Source organism: Capricornis sumatraensis, chromosome 15 (genome assembly GCF_032405125.1).
Source record: "Capricornis sumatraensis isolate serow.1 chromosome 15, serow.2, whole genome shotgun sequence".
NCBI lineage: Eukaryota > Metazoa > Chordata > Mammalia > Artiodactyla > Bovidae > Capricornis > Capricornis sumatraensis.
The window spans coordinates 66326536-66348486 of NC_091083.1; the positions used below are offsets into that span (position 1 = coordinate 66326536).

Genomic DNA, 21951 nt, shown 5'->3' on the forward strand with positions numbered 1-21951 from the left:
CTCATCCTCAAGGCTCTCGTCTCCTTTGCAAAACTTGATCCACCCCTGCACTGTGTGTTCATTAGTATTTCCTGGGTCAAATGCATGTCTCTGTTGCTCTATGATCCATTTTGAACTCAAATAAGAAAATTACTTGAATTTACTTTTTGTCTAACATCATTTTCCTATTCTAAAGTAAGTATAAAATAAATGGCAAGTGATGTCATTAACAAAAAAAAAAAGGAGAAATGTGTATATAACATAACCACATTTATTTAAGAATGTATTGTACTATCAAACAGCAAATTTCAACAATGCAAAAATGGCAGTTACGTTTGCACCAACATAATATTTCAGATTGTTGTCACTATTTTTATTATAGGAAATTCTGACTTCCATTCCTTTTATTCTTTACAGTTGGTGCTGACAAAAGGGTGCCAGCGATGCCTGGATCTCCAGTGGAAGTGAAGATACAGTCAAGATCCTCACCTCCCACCATGCCACCCCTTCCACCAATAAATCCTGGAGGACCCAGGCCCGTGTCATTCACTCCTACAGCATGTGAGACTTCTTAGTTACTTGGATTTGTGGTTCACAGTGACGTTTGGATCTAAATGAATGTCATTAAGTCTACTATATACACTACTCAACATTTTCTTAATGGCTATTAACATACATACATATATTTGGTTGTTTCTTTTTCCCTCAGGGAATAGTACATAACTCTTTCAGGTACTTGGAAATTTAGTAGTATAAATATTTTGTTTTCATATTTTTGACTTAAAAGTATCTATTTTAATTTCTTTGACTCTAAAAGGATGAATTTTCAATTATTATACTGGTTCATAGGATTCAAAGTAAATTTTATAAAATTATTGAACTACTCCACGAGTGTCATGGTAAGGTTTTTTTACAAAAGAAAATGATTGTTTTATTAGTTTATAGGGCTGCTTTAACAAAATTCCAAAGACTGGGTGATTTAAACGACAGAAACTTATTTTTTCACAGGTCTGGAGGTTAGAAGTCTAAGATCAAGATGTCAGCAGATTGGTTTTTTTCAGAAGCTCTCTCTCTCTGTCTTGAAGAGAGCTGCCTTCTTGCTCTGTCCTCTCATAGCCTTTCCTTGTGCATGTGCGTCCTTGATGCTTCTTCCTCTTCTTATAACTACAATAGTCATATTGGATTACGACCTAGGTTCATGACCTCATTTAACCTTTCAGGTCCCTGTCTCCAAATACAGTCATGTTCTAAGGTACTCTGGGGTCAGAACTTCAACATAAGAATTTGAGAGGGGGATATAATTTAGTCCATAACAATCTTATTAAGACAATAAATGTATAATAAGTTGCTCAGCCTTATTAGTCAAAAAGGAACTGAAACCAGTGTAGTACTGTGTACACCCAAAAGAATGTTCAGAATGAAATAGAACATCAAGTCTTGGTGAGAGTATGTGTGGAGCAACTTGAACATTGTTTATAAGAGCATTTTTTGGTACTATCTACTAAAGCTGAATTTCCCCCAAACCCAGTAACTTAATCAAATTTGCCCTAAAACCTCAATTTTAAAAAGAAGGTTTAATTATTTATGGTCCCAAAACATTTCAAGTTAAGTAACTGGCAACTGGAACAATTTGAGCCAGAATTTATGATATGAAGTTTGGTATCTTTTCCCCTTAATTTCTGTAATTTTGTCTCACAGTTAAACAGCCTTAGCTAAAGGTCCTATCTTTGATGTGAAACAGATTTAAATCTAGACTGTCATTCAGATTTCAAGATACACACTGTAGAATTCTGTGTGTGTCTGTATGTGTAACTAAATTGAGCCCTTTTGACCTCCATACTTGACTGTTTAGGGGTGAATATGTGTTATTTCAGAAAATGTGATCACATACTTTCATTGAAGAAACTGTAAAACAGCCCAAGTGAGTATCAGAGTGGCCAAAAGCATGGTAATGTGTTATATTTATGATTTGCGTCAAAAGAGGCCAGCTCTCCAGTGGCAATGGTCCTTTCTGTGAACACCTTTGCTGCTGATTTTCTGAATTGCTGAGGTTGAGTCCTGAACCTTCCTTTCCAGTAGTAGCTCTAATGTCCTTTCCTGGAAGACAGTAGAAAGATCACCATCTTTTTTCTTAGCCTGTTAACCTTTTATGCAGTGAGCCTTTTAGCAACATTTTAATATATGCTTTGGTAGCTCATTATGATATACACAGATGTTTATTTATCAAGAAGTGGATAGTCTTTCAAGGCAGTGCAAACACAGAAAGAACTAAGTATAATTTGGTAAGTAAAATAAGGGGCACATGTACATAGCACAGGAAAAAGTTATGAAACCTAGTAGGAGCAACATGCACGCATGCTGAGTCGCTTCTGTTATGTCCAACTCTGCGACCTCATGGACTGTAGCCTGCCAGGTTCCTCTGTCACACAGTCTGTCAAATAATGCTTCTTAATACAGGTGATATGTTTTTAGACCTTGTTTTATTTTGCTAAATTTTCAGGCCTGGAAATGATTAAATAAAAATCTATTGACACTTAGGCATATTTATTTCATTCATCAGGGAAGAAGGAACTTTGCCTCCAAGATCATAGCTCTAGAGTTGTGTTCCAGATTAAAACTACAAGAAATCAGTGTTCAGAACAATGGGCAAATAGGAAAACTGTAATTAATCACATGTATTATCATTAGACCAGAAATATAGAATGGAGGTGTCCCATATGGTATCTAGAAAACGCTTGGCACTATCAAGGCAGAGAAAAACAGATTTTGATGAACGTGAATATTCTGAATGGTCAAAGAGATACATATCTCATTGTAGGAGTACGTCAATAAACCTATGGAGTAGAAAAAAAAATTTTCATATTTAATTGACTGCTTTGCTTCTTTGGGAGTCTGAAATTGGGATCAATGTCCTTTCGGAAATAGGATTCTACCAGATTCTGCTCATGCAACCCATTGCAAGAAGTCTTAAAAGCTACCCTTCCTCGCCACCCCCACACCTGCAGAAGTTAGATGTCCCTTCTCTTTGCTCTTGTGGCTCTCACACTCTTCTCTCTTAACATGTCTATGTTACTCTGTTACCATTTCTTATCTGGCAGTCTGTCTCAGAGGGCTGAATCAATGTCTTCTATACGCTTTTATCATGTGATTTAAAAAATTAAAATCAATAAATGAAAGAGAATGCAAAAATAAGAAATTAACAGAGATCATTGTGATTTGCACTTAAACCAAGTTTTTCTTTTAGTGAGCAATGGCATCAACCATTCTCCTCCTACCCTTAACGGCGCCCCATCACCACCACAAAGATTCAGCAACGGTCCTGCCTCTTCCACATCATCTGCGCTAACTAACCAACAGTTGCCAGCCACTTGTGGTGCTCGGCAGCTGAGCAAGCTGAAACGCTTCCTCACCACTCTGCAGCAGTTTGGCAATGACATCTCACCTGAGATTGGGGAGAAGGTGCGGACTCTTGTTCTAGCACTGGTGGTAAGTACGGCATCACTGTCAACGACTGCTTTGAGTATGTGGCTCAGAACCGAAGCCAACAGAGAAATTTATGCATACTTCTCCTCATTCCCAAACTTGTAGCAGTGTGGTAAATTCTACATCTGGATTAGTTTAATTTGTAAAATATTGTTGAATCATGGATTTCAGTTGTGGATAATGGTTATCAATTTAATTCCTTTAAGCAACTTTGAATTTGTCTTAAAACTGAGTTTCAACAGATCCATTGAGGTTCCACTAAGTTTTGTTACTTAATAATATATTCAGTGCCTGGTGCATTGTTTCCTCATACAAATAACAATTTCTTTAGGATTTTCAAGGTACATATAATCTTTTTTTCTATACTGAGGGGCAAATCCATGCTATAAGTTAGAGATTTTCTTACATTGCCACCTGGGAGGGTTCAACTCTCAGTATATGTAAGAAAAGACCTACCAGTTCTTAATGTTTGTAAATTGAATTCCTCAAGATTTACCTCAACTAAAAGCCACACTGTGCTCCTGCATATTAGCCTCTTACGTGATAAGGATGATTCACACAACTTGGCAGTTCTCTAAGTGTAATTAGTGACCCCTTGGATTTCTTCAGGAAGCCCAGGAGGTAAAAAGCATTTTCATAATAATATTAAAGTATTACTTATGTTTTGACTCTTAATTCTCACATGACTGTTCAATGAAATTTTCTAGAGATTATATGATATAGGATATTGCAACACATTAAATGCAGAAGAATCCAGCTCTCTTTTATTAAGTTATGTAGCAGAGAGATTTGCAAAAGAGGGGCTTCCCTGGTGGCTTAGACAATAAAGAATCCGTCTGCAATGTGGGAGACCTGGGTTCAGTCCCTGGGTTGGGAAGATCCCCTGCAGAAGGAAATGGCAACCCACTCCAGTATTCTTGCCTGGAGAATTCCATGGACAGAGGAGCCTGGTAGGCCACAGTCCATGGGGTCACAAAGAGTTAGACAGGACTGAGGGACTAACACTTTCACTTTAAGTTACAATGTTGTGTTAGTTTCAGGTGTACAGCAAAGTGCTTCAGTTATATTCTTTTTCAGATTTTTTTCCATTATAGATTGTTACAAAGTATTGAATATAGTTCCCTGTGCTATACAGCAGGTCCTTTTTGTATATCTGTATTATACATAATACTGTGTATCTGTAAACCCTAAATTCTTAATCTGTCCCTCTCCCACTTTCCCCTTTGGTAGACATAGTTTTTAATCATAAACAGATACTGAATTTTATCAGAAGCTTTTTCTGAGTCTATTGAGATGATAATATGGTTTTTGTTCTTCAGTTTGTTAATGTCATGTATTACATTGATTGATTTATGAAATTTATGGTGTATAATCCTTTTAAAGTATTGTTGGAGTTGGTTTGCTAGTATTGTTGAGGATTTTCCCATCTGTGTTCATCCATGGTATTAACCTGTAATTTTCTTTTTTTGTAATATCTTTATCAGGGTAATTGTCACCTAATAGAATGAGTTTGGAAATATTCGCCCCTCTTCACGTTTTTGAATAGTTTCCAGAGGATATGTGTTAACTCTTCTCTAAATGTTTGGTATAATTCACCTGTGAAGCCACCTGGTCTGGAACTTTTGTTTGTTGGGAGTTTTTAAATTACTTATCTAATTTCATTATTGGTAATTGGCCCACTCATATTTTCTACTTCTCCATAGTTCAGTCATGGCAGATTGTATTTTTCTAAGAGTTTGTCCGTTTCTTCTGGGTTGTCCCTTTTGTTGGCATATAGTTGCTCCTAATAGTCTTTCGTTTTTCTGTGGTATTGGTTGTAACTTCTGCTTTTTCATTTATTATTTTATAGATTTGGACCATCTCTCTTTTTTTATTAGTCTGACTAAAGGTTTATCAGTTTTGTTTATCTTTTCAAAGAACCAGTTTTTAGTTTCACTGATCATTTTTTAAATCTCCACTTCATTTATTTCTGCTCTGATCTTTATGCTGTTTTCCTTCTGCTAGCTTTGGGATTTGTTTTTTCTTCATTCTCTAGCTGCTTTAGGTGTAAGCTTACGTTGTTTATTTGAGATTCTTCATATAACCTGAGGCAAAGTAGTATCACTGTAAACTTCCCTCTTACAACTACTTTTGCTGCAACCCATAGGTTTTGGGGTGTCATATTTTTATTTGTCTCTAGGTAATTTTTTTTTATTTCCTCTTTGATTTCATCAGTGATCCATTGGTTGTTTAGTAGCATATTGTTTAACCTCCATGTGTTTGTGTTTTAAAAGATGCTTGATATGATTTCAGTTTTCTTATGCTTTAATTGCCCAGCCTGTGATCTGTCCTGCAGAATGTTCCATTAGCACTTGAAAAGAGTGAGTATCCTGCTGCTTTCAGATGGAATGCCCTATAAATATCAATTAAGTCCATCTGGTATAATTTGTCACTTAAGACCTGTATTTCCTTATTGATTTTCTGTCTGGGTGATATGTTCATTGATTAAATAGAGTATTAAGGTCCTTTGTTAACATTTACCTTGTATATTGCTCCTGTGTTGGGTACATATATATATTACAATTGTTCTGTTTTCTTGGGTTGATCCTTTGATCATTATATTTGGTTTGTTTTGGGTTTTTTTTTGGTGGGGGTGGGGGAGAGGTTTGGCCATGCCACTCAGCTTGTGGGATCTTAGTTCCCCGACCAGAAATTGAACCTGAGCCGTCAACAGTGAGGGCATGGTGTCCTAGCCACTGGACCACTAGGGAATTCCCAGTCAGTCTTTAAAGTTTATTTTGTCTGTTACGAGTATTGCCACTCTGACTTTCCTTTGATTTCTATTTGCTTGGAATACCTTTTCCCATCTCCTGTTTCAGTGTCTATGTGTCTCGAGATCTGGCACATGCCTCATGCTCAGTTACTTGGTCCTATCTGACTGTAGCCCACCAGGCTTAGGCAGCATATATATGGGTCCTGTTTTTGTGTGCATTCAGCCAGTCTGTCTTTTGGTTAGAGCATTTAGTTCATTTACATTTAAGGTAATTATCAGTATATATGCTCACACTGCCATTTTGTTCATTGTTTTTTGGATTTGTTTTTTAGGTCCTTTTTTGCCTTTCTTTTTTTGTTCTCTTCTGTGATCTGATGACTCTCTTTGCTGTTGCATTTGAATTCCTTTTCTGTGTGTAGGTAAAATTACAGATTTTTGTTTTGCAGTTACCATTAGGTTTTTGTATAGTAGTCTCTCTCTATCTATATATATATACACATGCTTGTTTTAAGTTGCTGATTTCTTTCAGAAGAGTTTTAGATACCCTGCATTTTGTACTCTGCTCCCCTCATGATTACTGTTTTGGGTTTTATATTTTACATCTAATTATTTTATGTGTCCCTGAAGTGCTTATTGTGGATACAGAAATGTTGCTACTTTTGTCTACCCCCCCCCCCTCCAGTAGCTTGTGTATGGATGATTTCCTGCCCTTATTTTATATTTCCCTTTACCAGGAAGCGTTTCCATTTCCTAATTTTTTCATCACTTTAAGTGTATTGTGCCACTCCTCTTTTTTTAGCAGTTTCTGCCAAAAAAATCAGCTGATAGCCTTAGAGGAGTTCCTTTGTATGTTACTTGTTACTTTTCCCTTATTGCTTTTAATATTCTCTGTTTAATTTTTGTCATTTTGTTTACAAATATGTCTTGGTGTGTTTTTCTGTGGATTAATCCTGTATAGGACAGTGCTTCCTGGGCTTCCAGGTTAAAGAAGTTTTCAGCTATCAACTCTTAATATATTTTCTCAGACGCTTTCTCTCTTTCTTTCTCCTTCTGTGTCCCCTATAAATGCAAACATTAGCACACTTGATGTTGTTCTAGAGGTCTCTTACACTGTCTTCATTTCTGTTCATTCTTTTTTCTGTTTGGTGGCAGTGATTTCCATACTTTGTCATTCAGCTCATTTATCGATAATTCTACCTCATTTAGTCTACTATTGATTCCTTTTAGCGAATTTTTCATTTCAGTTATTGTATTCTTCACCTCTTTTTGGTTGTTTTTTTTTATTATTTTCTAACTGTTTCTTGAAAGGGTCTGGTTTATTGCTCTGTATATCTGTTTTCCTCCCAAATTCTTTGATCATCTTTACGATCTTTACGCTGAACTCTTTCTTGGGCGGATTGCCTGTCTCTACGTCACCTGTTCTCCTGGGGTTTTATTTTCTTCCTTTGTCTGAAACATTCCTCTGTTGCCTCATTTTGTCTACGTTTCTATTTGTATTTTTATGTATGTGGTAGGTTAGTTACATTTCCTGATTCTGAAGAAGTAGCTCTCAGTAGGAGATATCCTATGCATCCCAGGAATGCACGCCCCTCTCTTCATCCATGGAACAGGGGCCAACTGTTCTACGGTAGTATCTGACATGCATTTGCAGACTTGGTTCTTATTTCCTTACAAAAGTTTGTATCTGTCACAAGTGTTTTTAATTCTCAGTTTTATTTCAGATTATTGATAGATGTAACCCACAATAATTAGAGGGATTATGAGACTAAAAAGTTTATGAACTGCTGCTTTAAAACATAACTCAGTATTGTGTAGAAGAAACCACTTTCATACAAGGCAAAATGTAATAAATGACTTCTTTATCATGCGAGATTCTATCCTTGTTGTTTTGTATAACTGTAGGTGGTTCATTATCATTGCTGTATAATGTTTCATTGTAGAAATATGCCACAATTTATACCGTTTAAAAATACTTATATCTGCGGTTCATGGGCTTCTCATTGCTGTGATTTCTCTTGTTGCAGAGCGTGGGGTCCAGAGCAAGGGTTTCAGTAGTTGTGTTGCACAGGCTTAGTTGCTCTGCAGCATGTAGAATCTTCCTGGACCATGAATCGAACCTGTGTCCCCTGCATTGGCAGCTGAATTCTTAACCACAGTTTATACTTTTCAATGAACATTTGAGTTTCTTACATTTTGAGGCAGCATCATAGGTCCCCCAACACTGCTCCCACATCTTGAGATTTGCTAGAATTCTCGGGACTTGGCATATTGTTGTGCCCAGAGCTGAGGTTTAATACAGAAGTATAATAAGGATACACAGCTGGATCAGAAAGGTGAGACGCAGTCAGGATCTGGAAGAATCCATGTGTAGGCTTCCTTTTTCCCCTACATGAGTGGTCAGAGAGAGTTCACTCTTCACCCATCTGAAGATAACAGCAGCATCTGTATGATGTTTCTACCCAAGGAACCCCATTAAACACTCGATGCCTGGGCAAATAGGCACTCTGTGCAGCATGTATAAAATTCCAGACTCCTAGAAGGAAAGTTAATGTTTAGCATAAATCAGAGCTTGTAAAAATAGTACTGTTATCCATTGAGGGATGGTGTTTTTGTTTCTTTGTTTGGGGTGAGGGAGGGGTCTGTTTATTGGTCAGATTTTAGAGTACCATAGAAAAGTTTCTGACTCTAGACTAATAAAATTTACCTTAAATGTCAAAACGAGTTTGAACATAATTGGAAGCAAAGTAGACATCAGAATTTGTCTGATGCCATTTCCAGCAGCAAATTACTTTAAGTAGGATCTGCTTAATTTCAAGAGTAAAAGGAAAAAATGACAGCTCATTTGCATGTGCATGCACACACAAAACGAATTTTTTTCTAGCTATGAGCTATGAAAATATACTTTTTTGTTTGTTTGTTTGGAGTCTCTATCTCAAGGAGAGCAGAGAAGACTTCAAGAGAAAGCATCTCGAGGACACATTGGAGTGGTTTGCTAGTCCTCGACAGTGAAAGTGTTAGTTGCTCAGTCATGTCCGAATTTGCGAATCCATGAACTGTAGCCTGCCAAGCTCCTCTGTCCATGGGATTCTCCAGGCAAGAATACTGGCCTAGGGTGCCATTCCCTTCTCTAGGGGATCTTCCCGACCCAGGGATCAAAACTAGGTCTCCTGAATTGTGGGTAGATTCTTTACCATCTGAGCCAAATGTAGATATAGCCAATTGTCTCTTTTAAATGGTTGTGCTTGGGTTAAAGTTTCGTTTTTTTCCTCTTTCAGATTTTTTAATTGTTTGATCATGAGGTGGTAAGATACACATAGCACAAAATTTACCACCTTAACTATGTTTTTCATGTTAACCATTTTTAAGTGCATAGTTCACTGGTATTAAATGTACTCGTTGTTGTGCAACATCAGCCACCGTCTACCTTCAGCACTCGTTTTATCTTTTGGAACTGTAACTTGTGCCGTTAAGCAATGATTCCGCTTTCCTCAGCTCTGTCAGCCATCATTCTACTTGACCACTCTAGGTACCTCATATTAGTGAAATCACAGTATTTATCTTTTTGTGGCTGGCTTATTTCACTTATATAATATTGTCAAGGTTCACCCTATTAGTCTAGAGTCATGTTGTAGCATGTCATACAATTTTCTCCCTTTTTAAAGATGAGGTAATACTTCATTATACACACACTCACACACATACACACTATGTTTTGCTTACGCATTCATCCATTGATGAATACTTGAGATGCTTTCACTTTTTCAGTTATGAAAAGTTTTGTATCAGTGTAGGAAATTATAAGTTCCTAGACACCAGTCAGTGCCCCAACCTTGCAAGCAGGCCTTCCTAAGGTTAGCTGTTGTTGACCAACTATATTGTCTATTCTGTACAGAGGCCATTGTAAATAATGAGCATTTTTATGTATAGTACATGTATGCAAGCATTCCACTGAACAATGGAATTGTGATTTCATAGGGTATACATGTATATAAATTTAGTATATAGGGCCAAATTGTTTTTCCAAGTTCATGCCAGTTTATATACTCACATATTGAGATTTTCATTGAGATCAACATCTTGGGGCTTCCCTGGTGGCTCAGTGGTAAAGAATCCGCCTGCCCAGTGCAGGAGAGTGAGGTTCAGTCCCTGATCTGGGAAGAACCCACATACTGCAGAGCAGTTAAGCCTATGTGTCACAACTGTTGCACATATGCCTTGGAGCCTGGGAGCCACAACGTGGCTCAGCACGTGGAGCCTACGTGCCACAGCAGCTGAAGCTGGTACATCCTAGAGCCTGTGCTCCACGAGAGAAGCCACTGCAATGAGAAGCCTGTGTACTGCAGCCAGAGAGTAGCCCCCGACTCGCTGCAACCGGAGAAAAGCCCACCCGGCAACGGAGATCCAGAACAACCAAAACTAGATAGAGAGATAAATAAAAATAAATAAGCTTATTTTTAAAAAAAGATCAGCATTTTATGCAGACACAGACAAATGGATTTGTGGACACAGCAGGGGAAGAAGAGGGTGGGGCAAATTTAGTAGCATCTAAATACATACGTTACCATGTGTAAAATAGATAGCTAGTGGGCAGTTGCTGTGTAACACAGGGCGTTCAGCCTGGTGCTCTGTGTAAACCTAGAGGAATAGGATGGCGGGGGTTGGGAGAGAGCCTCAAGGGGTAGAGGATATATATCAATTTATGGCTAATTCACATTGCCGTGCATTAGATACCAACACAAGATTGTAATGCAGTTATCCTCTAATTAAAATAGATTTTTAAAAAGATGAGCATCTTAGTCCTTTTAGGCTCTTAGAATATTAAAGAATAGGTGGCTTATAAACAACAAATATTCATTTCTCACACCTCTCAAGGTTGGTAAGTTCAAGATCAAAGTTCAGCATATTAGGTGCCTGGTGAGAGCCTACTTCCTGGTCTTCTCATTGTGTCCTCACAGGGCGGAGGGGTCAAGAGAGCATTCTCGGATCTTTTTTATAAGAGCTCTAATGCCGTTCATTAGGGTTCTGTCCTGACCTAGTCATCTCCCAAAGGCTGTGCTTCCAAATATTGGAAATGAAGTTTCAATGTAGAAAATTTGAGGGCTTACAGAAACATGTAATCTATAGTAATTGGTATTGAAACTATATTTGGAGACAAGTGTTTGTTAAATTTAATATCTATTTGTTGTTAAAAAATGCACACTTAGCAGGAATTTTCTTAATCTGATGACAGTTGTATGTATAAACCAAAAACCTTCAGCAGACCTCTGCTTAATGGTGAAATTTCAAAAGCTTTCCCTCAGATAATATGAACCAGATAGAAAGTCTATTCTCTGTAAACCTGAACATTATAGCCTAGTAAATAAGATAGAAGGATTGGAGAAAGATAACAAAACTCATTATTTGTAAATAAAATGATTGTCTTATGCGTATTACATTTGAGCTTAACAGTCTGTTCTTTTTCCTGTCTTTTTTTTCCTTTTTCCCTTTTCTTTTTCTTTTTTTCTACCCTCTTGGTGAAAACTTTGTCTAATTTGGTAGAAAATTAACACCTTTAGATTATATTTCCCCAATCCGTGAAAGCCTTATTTGATCTTCTGTTTACGTAAGGAATGGTTAAGATTTGGCAAGCATATATAAATGCACAGTCATTCCATGTGGAGAAAGCTTGCTTGCAAAGTCAGAAAAGGTCACATAGGTAGCATAGCCAGAGTTTAGTTTACCTGTGTGTTGGTATTTCTGTTGTGTAAGAGGTAAGGTCCTGGTTGTCCCTAACTATACCAGGAAGCAAGGGTGGCAATTTCCACTGCAAGGTAAAGATAAATGTTTTCTACTCTGGCTACTTATCTTGAAAATACACATTCTGGAAGGTAGTTTATGCCTTAAACTCGACAATTCCTTTGACTTTCCAGTATTTCTCCTTGACATTCATCCTAAGAAAATGATAACCAATGTGCACTAACAGTATTTATAAGGCAAAAAAAAAAATTGAACCAGCTAAATGTTCTATAAATGCCTGAGTAAATGACAGTACCTCAGTTTAATGGAATATGATTTGGTCATGTCCAGTCTGATTCAGAGATGTAACAAAAAGGTTTGTGTAAGTCACTCTAGTCAAGTCCGACTCTTTGCGAGTTGAACCTGGCTGTTCTGTCCATGGAACTCTCCAGGAAAGAACACTGGAGTAGGTTGTCATTCCCTTCTCCAAGGGATCTCCCCAACCCAGGATCAAACCCAGGTCTCCCACATTGCAGGCAGATTCTTTACCATCTGAGCCACCAGGGAAGCTCCAACAGAAAGGTATACTTCTTCCTATTCCTCCTGAAAAATACAGCAAAAAAAAAAAAAAAAAATGAACAGTTACATAAAGCAAAATTAAGACTCTTGAAGATAGAAGAAGGCAGATTGGCTAGTGACCTTGAGACCCAAGGAAACACATAGCAGTGAGTTCCCTTGGTTTTATGCTTTCATCATGTATCCTGGACTGTGGTCTGGAAAAATCAGTAACAAGGAAATGCTAATGAGTGCAGACAAAAGCAAACCAAAAACCTCCACCACAACAAACCCACCTCTTTCTAGCCAAAGGACTAGAAGAGGATCATCCAAGTAAGGTAGAAAACTTTTAGACAAAAATCACTCTATTGTAGTCGACCAGCTCAGGAAAAAAAATAATACTGTACAACCTTCCCTCTCCCATAAGAGACCTAGTGGGGAGTCTGAGCTCCCACCACTGCCCATCAATAAGGAACCCCTCTTTCCTCTTCAGATCAACAGAGGTTGAGTGGGAAACTTGGGATTTTACCGCAGCTGGCAGGTTCAGAGATTCTCCTGTTCTCAATGGCACAGTGATGGACGATGCCTCAAAAACAGAATATCTAGATAAAATATGGAGTATTAGAACCCAAAACATCCAGTATACTGCAGAAAGTCGCTTATACCAAGACATGACCATCTTGAGTGTAAAGAGAAAATGTAACCCTCTTAAGAGACATCAGTCAAGATGACCCAGGTATTTGAAATATGTGACAGGGGTTTTGAGTCAGCCATCATAAAAATGCTTCAGTGAGCAATTACACAAATGAAGAAATACAAAGGTCTCAGCAAAGACATAGAAGGTACAATAAAGTAGAACTAAATGCAAATTGGAGAACTGACAAATATAATAACAAAATTATAAAAACTCAGTGATGGACTCAACAATAGACTGGAAAGAATCAATAAACTTGAAGCTAGAGCACTTGAAAAAACTACCCAGTCTATACAACGTAGAGAAGTTAAAAAAACATAAACAGAACCTTGGGGACTTGAAAGAAATCTGAGTCATAGTTGGAGGAAAGAAAGAATGTGGGGCTAAAATAAAGGCTGAAAATATAACAAAAGACCTGTGTCTGTAGATTCAACAGCTGAGCAGACCTCAAACAAGACATCACATCTGAGGAATTCCCTGGTGGCCCAGTGGTTAGGACTCCATGCTGTCACTGCTGAGCACCCTGGTTCAGTTCCTGGTTGGGGAACTGGAATACCCCACAAGCTGCATGTCCTATTCTTTGTGCCCCATGGACAGTAGCCCGCCAGGCTGCTCTGTCCATGGGATTCTCCAGGCAAGAATACTGGGGTGGGTTGCCATTTCCTTCTCCAGGGGATCTTCCTGACCCAGGGATTGAACATGGGTCTCACATATTGCAAGCAGATTCTTTACTGTCTGAGCTACCGGGGAGGCCCCTTCTCTTATACTTAATTTTTATTCCCTGATTGTCAGTAGATTTGGTTGTCTTATATGCCTGTCATTTACAAAATCAGGCACTCAGGTTTAAAAGGAATTTTTTTATATGAAATGGGATAAGCTATTCAAACATTTTCATTTAACCTGGTTAAATTTGATACATTCTTTTTTCTAAAGAAATATTTTAGTTTTTGCTCAATATTATATGCTGTGTTTGGAAAATCAAATATAATTTCACATCTAGAAATAACTACCATTGTAATTTTCCTTCCAGATACTTAAATATTATATAAATGTATGTGTATTATTTTCAAAAACATGTTATTGGAATATACTTCTGTGTTACTGGTTTTTCACTTAGTATATTATATGTATCTTGCTTCATTTATGCATACAAATCTACCACCCTAAGTGTTCTAATGTATTATGCATTATAATAATGCATTATTAATAATAAATACATTATAATTTTTAATGCAGTTTTGTGTTGGTGGACCTATATATTTTCCATTTCTTCTTATTAAGAAGTAATACTTTGCTGATGAATAATTTGTGTGGTATATGTTGCATCTTTGAACACTTGATTTTATATAAATAAATCCTAAAAGTCGTCATTGTTCTTTTAGGCAAGCAAGAATTCATATTAATGTTTTGTTTTTAAGTTAGTATGCTATGTTTTAAGGAATTGAAGTAAAAATAAAAATAGCTTGCGAACTTTGAAGAAAATATTTGTATTGTTATAATCCTCTTAGAGAAGCTGAGAATCCTAATTTAAAGAAGGACTTGAAAAAATACTGGGAAAATGCTGAAAACTTCCCTGGGAATACTAAAATCTAACTAGTAGAAGTCTGCTCACTTGGAGGTACTCTGATTTGTAAACAAACCACTTGAAGAGCACCTATTTTTGTTATTAACTTCCAGCTTAGAAGATTTACGGAACTGATGCTAGGAGGTAGGCAGAACCAGTGAAGAAATGAACTGAAGAAATGATGCTCCAAGTCATTAAGTTGATATCCTGGACTAATTTGGGAACTGTTCAACTGGAAACACTGTACTCTTGGTTACTTGTACCTAAGGTGACTTGTGATGAACCCCTCAAGACAGAGGACCTCAGTGCCACTCTTCATGGGAGGAATGCAGTGCCCTATTTTGCCCAGGCTCCTGAACATTATGGGGGACTTATTAGATTTGGGACAGTTCAGAAGAAAATCAAAGAGGCTGGATTTCTTTCATAAAGGAAACAAAATCTGGTTAACTTTTGAGAGGGATCTAGGTTCACAATAGTGCTTTTGGAATTATCCTCATTATTTCAAAGGGCTCAGCACTGTCAGATTTATGTTAGGAGAACACTGTCCAGTTTTTGAAGTTGAACAGTGTTATTTTATCTTTTCAGAACTCAACAGTAACAATTGAGGAATTCCATTGCAAGCTCCAGGAGGCTACAAACTTTCCTCTTCGTCCTTTTGTTATTCCATTCCTCAAGGTAATTTTTATAACTACTGATTGTAAATTATCTTCAGCATTTCTTCAAAACTGGTACTGATCCCTCTTCTATGATCTACAGCAGGGCAGCTTGCCAATTTTCATATCTTTATTTTATTTGAGGCTGCTAGAGAAAATGTGAGTGCAGTTTTCAGATAAGGTTTATGTTTGGTGAGATGAGAGTTGCAAAAGCCTTGAGTTGTGGTTTATATGCAGACACTGCTGATGACACACAGAAGGAGCAGGTGGGAGGTGGGGAACAGGAGTGGGGTGGGCTAGAGGTGTGTGCATGACATGATGGTTGGGTTCTTGGCAGAAGAAGTAACTGGACACTCTTTTGGTTGTGGCCAGTGGGTAAAGAGTGTGTGTTATCAGTGGAGGCTGTCAAAACAGAGGCCTTTGCAGTTAGGACTAACCCTATGGGTAGAAGAGCATGTGGGAAGTCATTGTTTGCTTCTCTCTTCCCCCCATTTAGTCTCATTTCTAATTACATCCTCTGGAATTAATGGTCCTCTGGAACATAGCTTTTGGGGACATTGTTTAAAATTATTGTGCATCCCTGATAGGCGAGTCTGGGTTAAATTTACATATAAAAGAAGACAATTTTATTTTGAATTAATTTCGTGCTCACAAAAATGTTTTAAGATGGTACAGTAAAATTCAGATTCTCTGAATGTTAATATTTTATCACATCATTATTCTCTTCCTATTATTTTTTCCACAAATATTTTAGAATAAGCTGCAAGCATGATGCATATGAATAATTTAATGATCAAATCTAGAAATTAACATTGATACAGTATTATCTATAGATCTTGTTCATATTCACCGGATGTCCCTCCAATGTCCTTTTTAACAAAATGTCCTGATTTTTGGTCCCTCATCTAATTCAGGATCACATGTTGGATTACACTGTCATGTGTCCCTTCAGTTCATTTTAATCAGGAACAGCTTCTTAGTCTCTCATGATCTGGATTTTAAAGAGTGTGTGATAGTTATTTTATAGCATGTACTTCAATTTGGCTTTTTCTGATGCTGCTTTATGATTACAGCAAGGTTATGCATTTATCACTGCATGCTATCAGGAGACATAGATGTTATTTGTCTCGTAATTGGTAATGTTGACTTTGATTAGTTGGTAAAGGTGGTATGCTATTTTTCCCTATTAAACAGTAGTTTTTAAAAACGAGACACATAAATGCATATACATGTATTGATGAACCTATTTGTAGAGAAGGAACGGAGGTGCACGCATAGAGAACATACTTGTGGACACAGTTGAAGGGAGAGAGTGGGACAAATGGAAAGAGTAGTGTTGATATATATACACTATCATGTTCAAAACAGATAGATGGTGAGGAGTTGCTGTATAACACAGGGTACCAAGCCTGCTGCTCTGATGACCTTGAATTACAGCTGATTTGAGTGGTTATATAGCATAAACCAGCACGACATGGTAAAGCAGTTTTTTTCCAATTAAATAATAAAGTAAACAAGTGATATTATAACTCATAAAGATGTTTTAAAACTGAACCTGTGTCTGTCACACAATTTGAATTGTATTTAATTCAATTCATTATTAATGAGGGAATCTATAAAGTGTTATAACCTGTTCAGGAGAGAAGCCAAAGAATATACATTATAGATCAGGATTGTTGCTAAGAATATGTGAACAGGGAATTCCCTGGCAGTCCACTGGTTAGAGCTCTGTGCTTCCACACTACAGGGGGCACAGTTTTGATCCCTGGTCCAGAAATTATGATTCTGCATGCCACAAGGTGTGGCCAAAATAAAAATATGCAAACAAAAGTAAAATTGGCTGCTTCTACAGTGGGGCAAGGGAAAAGTCTCTAGAACCTTTGCTGCATGTAATTTTATGCATGTTCACAGACAGCAAGTTTTTGCATTGCCATCTAAAGGTTAAGTTGCAGTGTTATAAAATAGGTCAAAGGCAAGCACAGTTTGGAGACTTATGACCTGTATCCAGCCCACTACATGGTTTTACCAAGCACTAGAGAGAAGGATGATTTTTACAGATGAACATTGGGATCGATTTGGTGATAGGAAATACTTACTTTCAACTCCAAATAAGCTAAAAATGTTATCCTCAGTCCATCCCTAGCAAATGAATTTCATTCTTTTCGTTAATAGTAGACTATTACCAAAAAAAAAAAAAACTGACCTCAAATTTTTTATATTTTGACTTTTGTCAATACAATATTTCTGGAAATTTAATTTCTCTCCTTTATCACAATGTGAGTACTCACATAATATCAGTTTTTGTCTCGACAAAATAAATATGCCCCTGTACCTTCTTTATTTCCTAAGAAAATGTAATAGCATCTAAAGGTTGAGTCAACTACTGAAGTACTGACTCTGGTGTTTGGGGTTTTTTAAATGAGAGCATTAGAGACACGCAAGGAAATGCACAGGTCTCCATGCACAGCCTGTGTTGGGCTCTGTTCTGATGGCATTGACGCCTTGGCCTCTCAGAGCCGTCTGGGATGCCTTTTTCAGCCTTGAAGCAGCTGTGTGAGTTCTATCTTGGTCTCTTTTCTGTATATCAGAGCCAGTAGATAATTATTTCCCCCAAGACTCCAGAATCAGAGAGATTTGGGAAATGTGTGTTAATAGGAAACAATTAGCATTTTTAAAAATTCATCAAAGGGCACATGTCACAAGCATAGAGATCTAACATTGTGTATTTTCCAATTAAGTTTTTACAGTTGCTACAAGATTGAAGTTATAAAATAGAAAACTTTAAAAGTGTTTTATATCATCAAATTCTCTATTCCTAACTCTTGTTATTTTGGAAAACAGCATGAGGTAGGTTGTTCTGGCAGCTTTTTGGCTTGCATTTGGGTTTTTTTCAATTTATTTCTGCTTTAAAACAGTCACTAATTATGGTGCTTGCTAAATTAACTGTTGGTAAAGGGATGAGTACTTGCATATATTAAACTCTCCTTTCACTTGCTCATCTGTTTCCCTTGGGATAAAGACTTATGAGCTCAGTCTGAGTTGTTTTCAAATTTGAGGGAAAATATAATTATTTTTTAAGAAAATAAATATGGGGAAAGTACATTTTAAACATGAAGGACTTACAGTTAAGTTTAAAGGTACACAGTGTTTTTTGTATGATTTGTCTCATTAGAGATTTAAGTTTGAGGAGAAGGAAAAATAATCAGTACATAAATAATTATCCTTTTACAAAATAAGGTATGTACTCAATGGAGCACCACAGTAAGAAATAGATTCTGCCCGTGGGATACCTGTGTATACTCAGATACTAACTAGTCTAAGGCTTGTTGCCCCGTTCCTATCACTCCTGTTACTTTTTTCAAGACCCCATGTTCCAACTAAGCCAGAATAATCGCTGTTTCCAGAATTCCCTGGCAGCTCTAAGCAAGAACAGGAAGGCAAGGTTTTTGTGCTATCAGAATGTCCTAGGATTCAGAAAAGAGAGTGAAGTGAAGTCACTAAGTCGTGTCTGACTCTTTGCGACCCCATGGACTGTAGCCTACCAGGCTCCTTGGTCCATGGGATTTTCAAGGCAAGAGTACTGGAGTGGGTTGCCATTTCCTTCTCCAGGAGATCTTCCCAACCCAGGGATCGAACCTGGGTCTCCTGCATTGTAGGAACCAGGACTTAAAATGAGAAAGGAAAGAGTGAGTGCCTCCTACTCCCGTGTAGGCATTACTAATTCTCTAACTGGTCAAAGTCTTCAAAAATGTTTTAAGTTTTGCAACTATTACGTTCAACAAACCTTTATTGAGCTTTGACTCTGTACTGGGGCCACAAAGGTAAATAAAGCACAGTTTCTTGCTTAAAGGGATTTAGATCTTGTGGGGACAGTAGACAAGTTAAAATTTAAGCTCAGTATAATGGATGTCATATGAAAATTGGACTGACAAGGAGAGAAGGGCTTTTGTTTTGTGGTACCCTGTTTGTGAAAGCCTTTGGAGGTACTGAGCCCTGTGTGTAGGGCCCAACACTGGGAAAACTACCTTCCAGCCCCTGCCTCTTCTTTTCAAGGCCAACCTGCCTCTGCTGCAGCGAGAACTGCTGCACTGCGCTCGGGCCGCCAAGCAGACCCCATCCCAGTACCTGGCTCAGCACGAACACCTTCTGCTCAACACAAGTATTGCGTCCCCTGCTGACTCTTCTGAGCTGCTCATGGAAGTGCATGGAAATGGAAAAAGGCCCAGTCCAGAGAGGTGAGCCGAGAAGAGCTGCTTTGTCCTTGATTTTCTGGAACGGCTCTGAGCTTTCCCTTTCTTGTGAAAGAAAAAGAACTGGATGACTGTGGTTATATATAGGTATGGACTCAGAATTTCTAAGGCTAGTTTTGCTTTGTCACAGCATCAGGCAGCAGAGTGCTTTTCAACTCTTCAAATGACTCTGTACACCCCTGCTGATAAATTCTGCTCTCAAGTATTCTGTGGGTCCACTGCTCCAAAACGATAGAAAATACAATCTGTTTAAGGCATTTTTTTCTGATGTGAAGTCTTATAAACATGTAATCACTTTACTTTGAAAATTGAATTTATATTAATTTAATTTATCCTGGAAATTTATGTATGAGTATCTAACACTATTTTCTATGGTTTGTTCAGGAAGCAACATTTTAATAACAGTGGAAAATTTGCTACAATTGAAGAAAATGACTAAAAATCCTACCAAATTACAAGTATATTAATTATGTGAGCCTTTTTCCTCCTGTGTGGAGAATTGTCTCTTTCCAATACTGACCTCCACAGTAGCAAATTTGACATTGAACACCATTTCTAAACATAGTTGAAGCCATAATCTTCGATAGTCCTGTCAAGTAAGAACATGTGTCATCTCCTTAATTTCTCTTTTGCTTCATTAGGTTGAAACGTTTCTGCTTGGTGTGGATGGGTTTGACCTCTCCTCTTATGCTGGGATAAATCAGTGGTTGCCTTTATCTGCCTAGCCCCTGAAGACATTTCAGTTCATGCCTCATCTCAAACTGTTTAACATCTTCCTGTTTGTGAAAATGCATAATACATAGCCCATAGTAGGTGCCTGGGAAATGTTTGCACCAACACTTGCTGACAGGTTCAGACATGTACTTGCCCATTCTTCTACAGGCGGGAAGAAAGCAGTTTTGAAAGAGACACAGTTGCTCCTGAGCCTCCTACCAAGAGAGTGTGTACCATTAGCCCTGCTCCCCGGCACAGTCCTGCCCTCACTGTGCCCCTCATGAATCCTGGGGGCCAGTTCCATCCTACTCCTCCGCCTCTTCAGCACTACACCTTAGAAGATATCGCAACTTCCCACCTATATCGTGAGCCCAGTAAGATGATAGAACATCGAGAAGTTCGTGATAGACACCACAATCTTAGTAAGTGGCATAAACAGCACAGTAATGATTTAAATTCAGATTGAATTCGTGGTTTTCTTTCCTTCTCAGTGATAAAGCAAAATACTATCATCATTGCTTTTTTCCCACTGATAAAACAATATCATACATGAAAAGAATGTTAGAATTATAGTATTCTTGTTTGAAATTGATCTCAATTCATACTTTGTTTCTATTATCATTATAGCGTGGAAGTGGGCTAAACATTTTAGGAAATATGCAGTGAAAAGCATTTAAAAATAAAGGGGTATTATTTATTCTTATATAGTTCAGAAAAGAAATGGAGAATGGCAAAGTGAGATAAAATTACTCACATTTAGGAAATCTGGGTGAAGGGTATATGAGAATTCTTTATTCTTGCAACATTTCTATAAGTCTAAGTTTATTTCAGAGTGAAATGTTTTAGAAGTTAAGCAACAAAGATGTAAAACGTGGTAAAAGGTGCAGAGACATTTAGGTCAGAGGTGGGGCATACCGGAAATTAAATCTTGATTCTGCATTATAACTAGCTGTGTGATCTGATGCAAGTTGTGTCGGCTTTCTTGTGCCTCAGCTTACTCATTTCTAAAACGGAAAGAAAACCACCCCCTCTGCTGGGTCGTTGTCATGTGCCAGGAATGCCTGGCATATGCGTCCTCAGCAACCATTAAATTTAAGAAAAAACAAAAAGTCCCCTAGCAAACCTCGCCTGAGATCAGTTGGGTTTTTTTAATTAAATTTTTTTTTCAATTATGAAAGTATGATAACATTTATAAGAGACTCGGAAGATGCAGAGTGAGATCAGTTTTGAACAAAGCTCTTTGTCATGTACTCATGTAACTTTACTGCAGAAGGTTCTTGCAGTTGTTCTACTGAGGTGTGTCAGAACAGAGAACCAGAGGGCTACTAGCTTCCAGGATTGCCCATACATTTCCATTTGTGGGTTGCCCTTTGGAGTAAAACGTTGCAAAACATTCGCCTGTCCCCCTTCTGACTTAGACTCACTGTCATCTTTCAGAGACTTGAACCACAGTAGGGCTCTGGCTTCATGCAGTGGTAGCTGAATGGTGAGGGCCGTGACAGCAGTGATGTTCTCATCCACCAACATTTACTGAGTCTTAAGTACTTAGATTGTGGTATATGTCGGTTGTCTCATTTAATCCTCACACATGG

The 21951-nt window shown here is 37.7% G+C and overlaps 1 protein-coding gene across 1 annotated transcript in view; it reads left to right on the forward strand.

Moving 5' to 3' along the window:
* Positions 1-422: 422 nt before the first annotated feature.
* CBFA2T2 (CBFA2/RUNX1 partner transcriptional co-repressor 2) overlaps positions 423-21951 on the forward strand; it is a 37717-nt gene continuing 16188 nt past the window's right edge. The window contains exons 1-5 of the mRNA XM_068987135.1: positions 423-540; positions 3224-3465; positions 15328-15417; positions 19449-19630; positions 20528-20781. Of these exons, the coding sequence (XP_068843236.1) occupies positions 423-540; positions 3224-3465; positions 15328-15417; positions 19449-19630; positions 20528-20781 (886 nt within the window). The remainder of the gene's footprint in view (positions 541-3223; positions 3466-15327; positions 15418-19448; positions 19631-20527; positions 20782-21951) is intronic.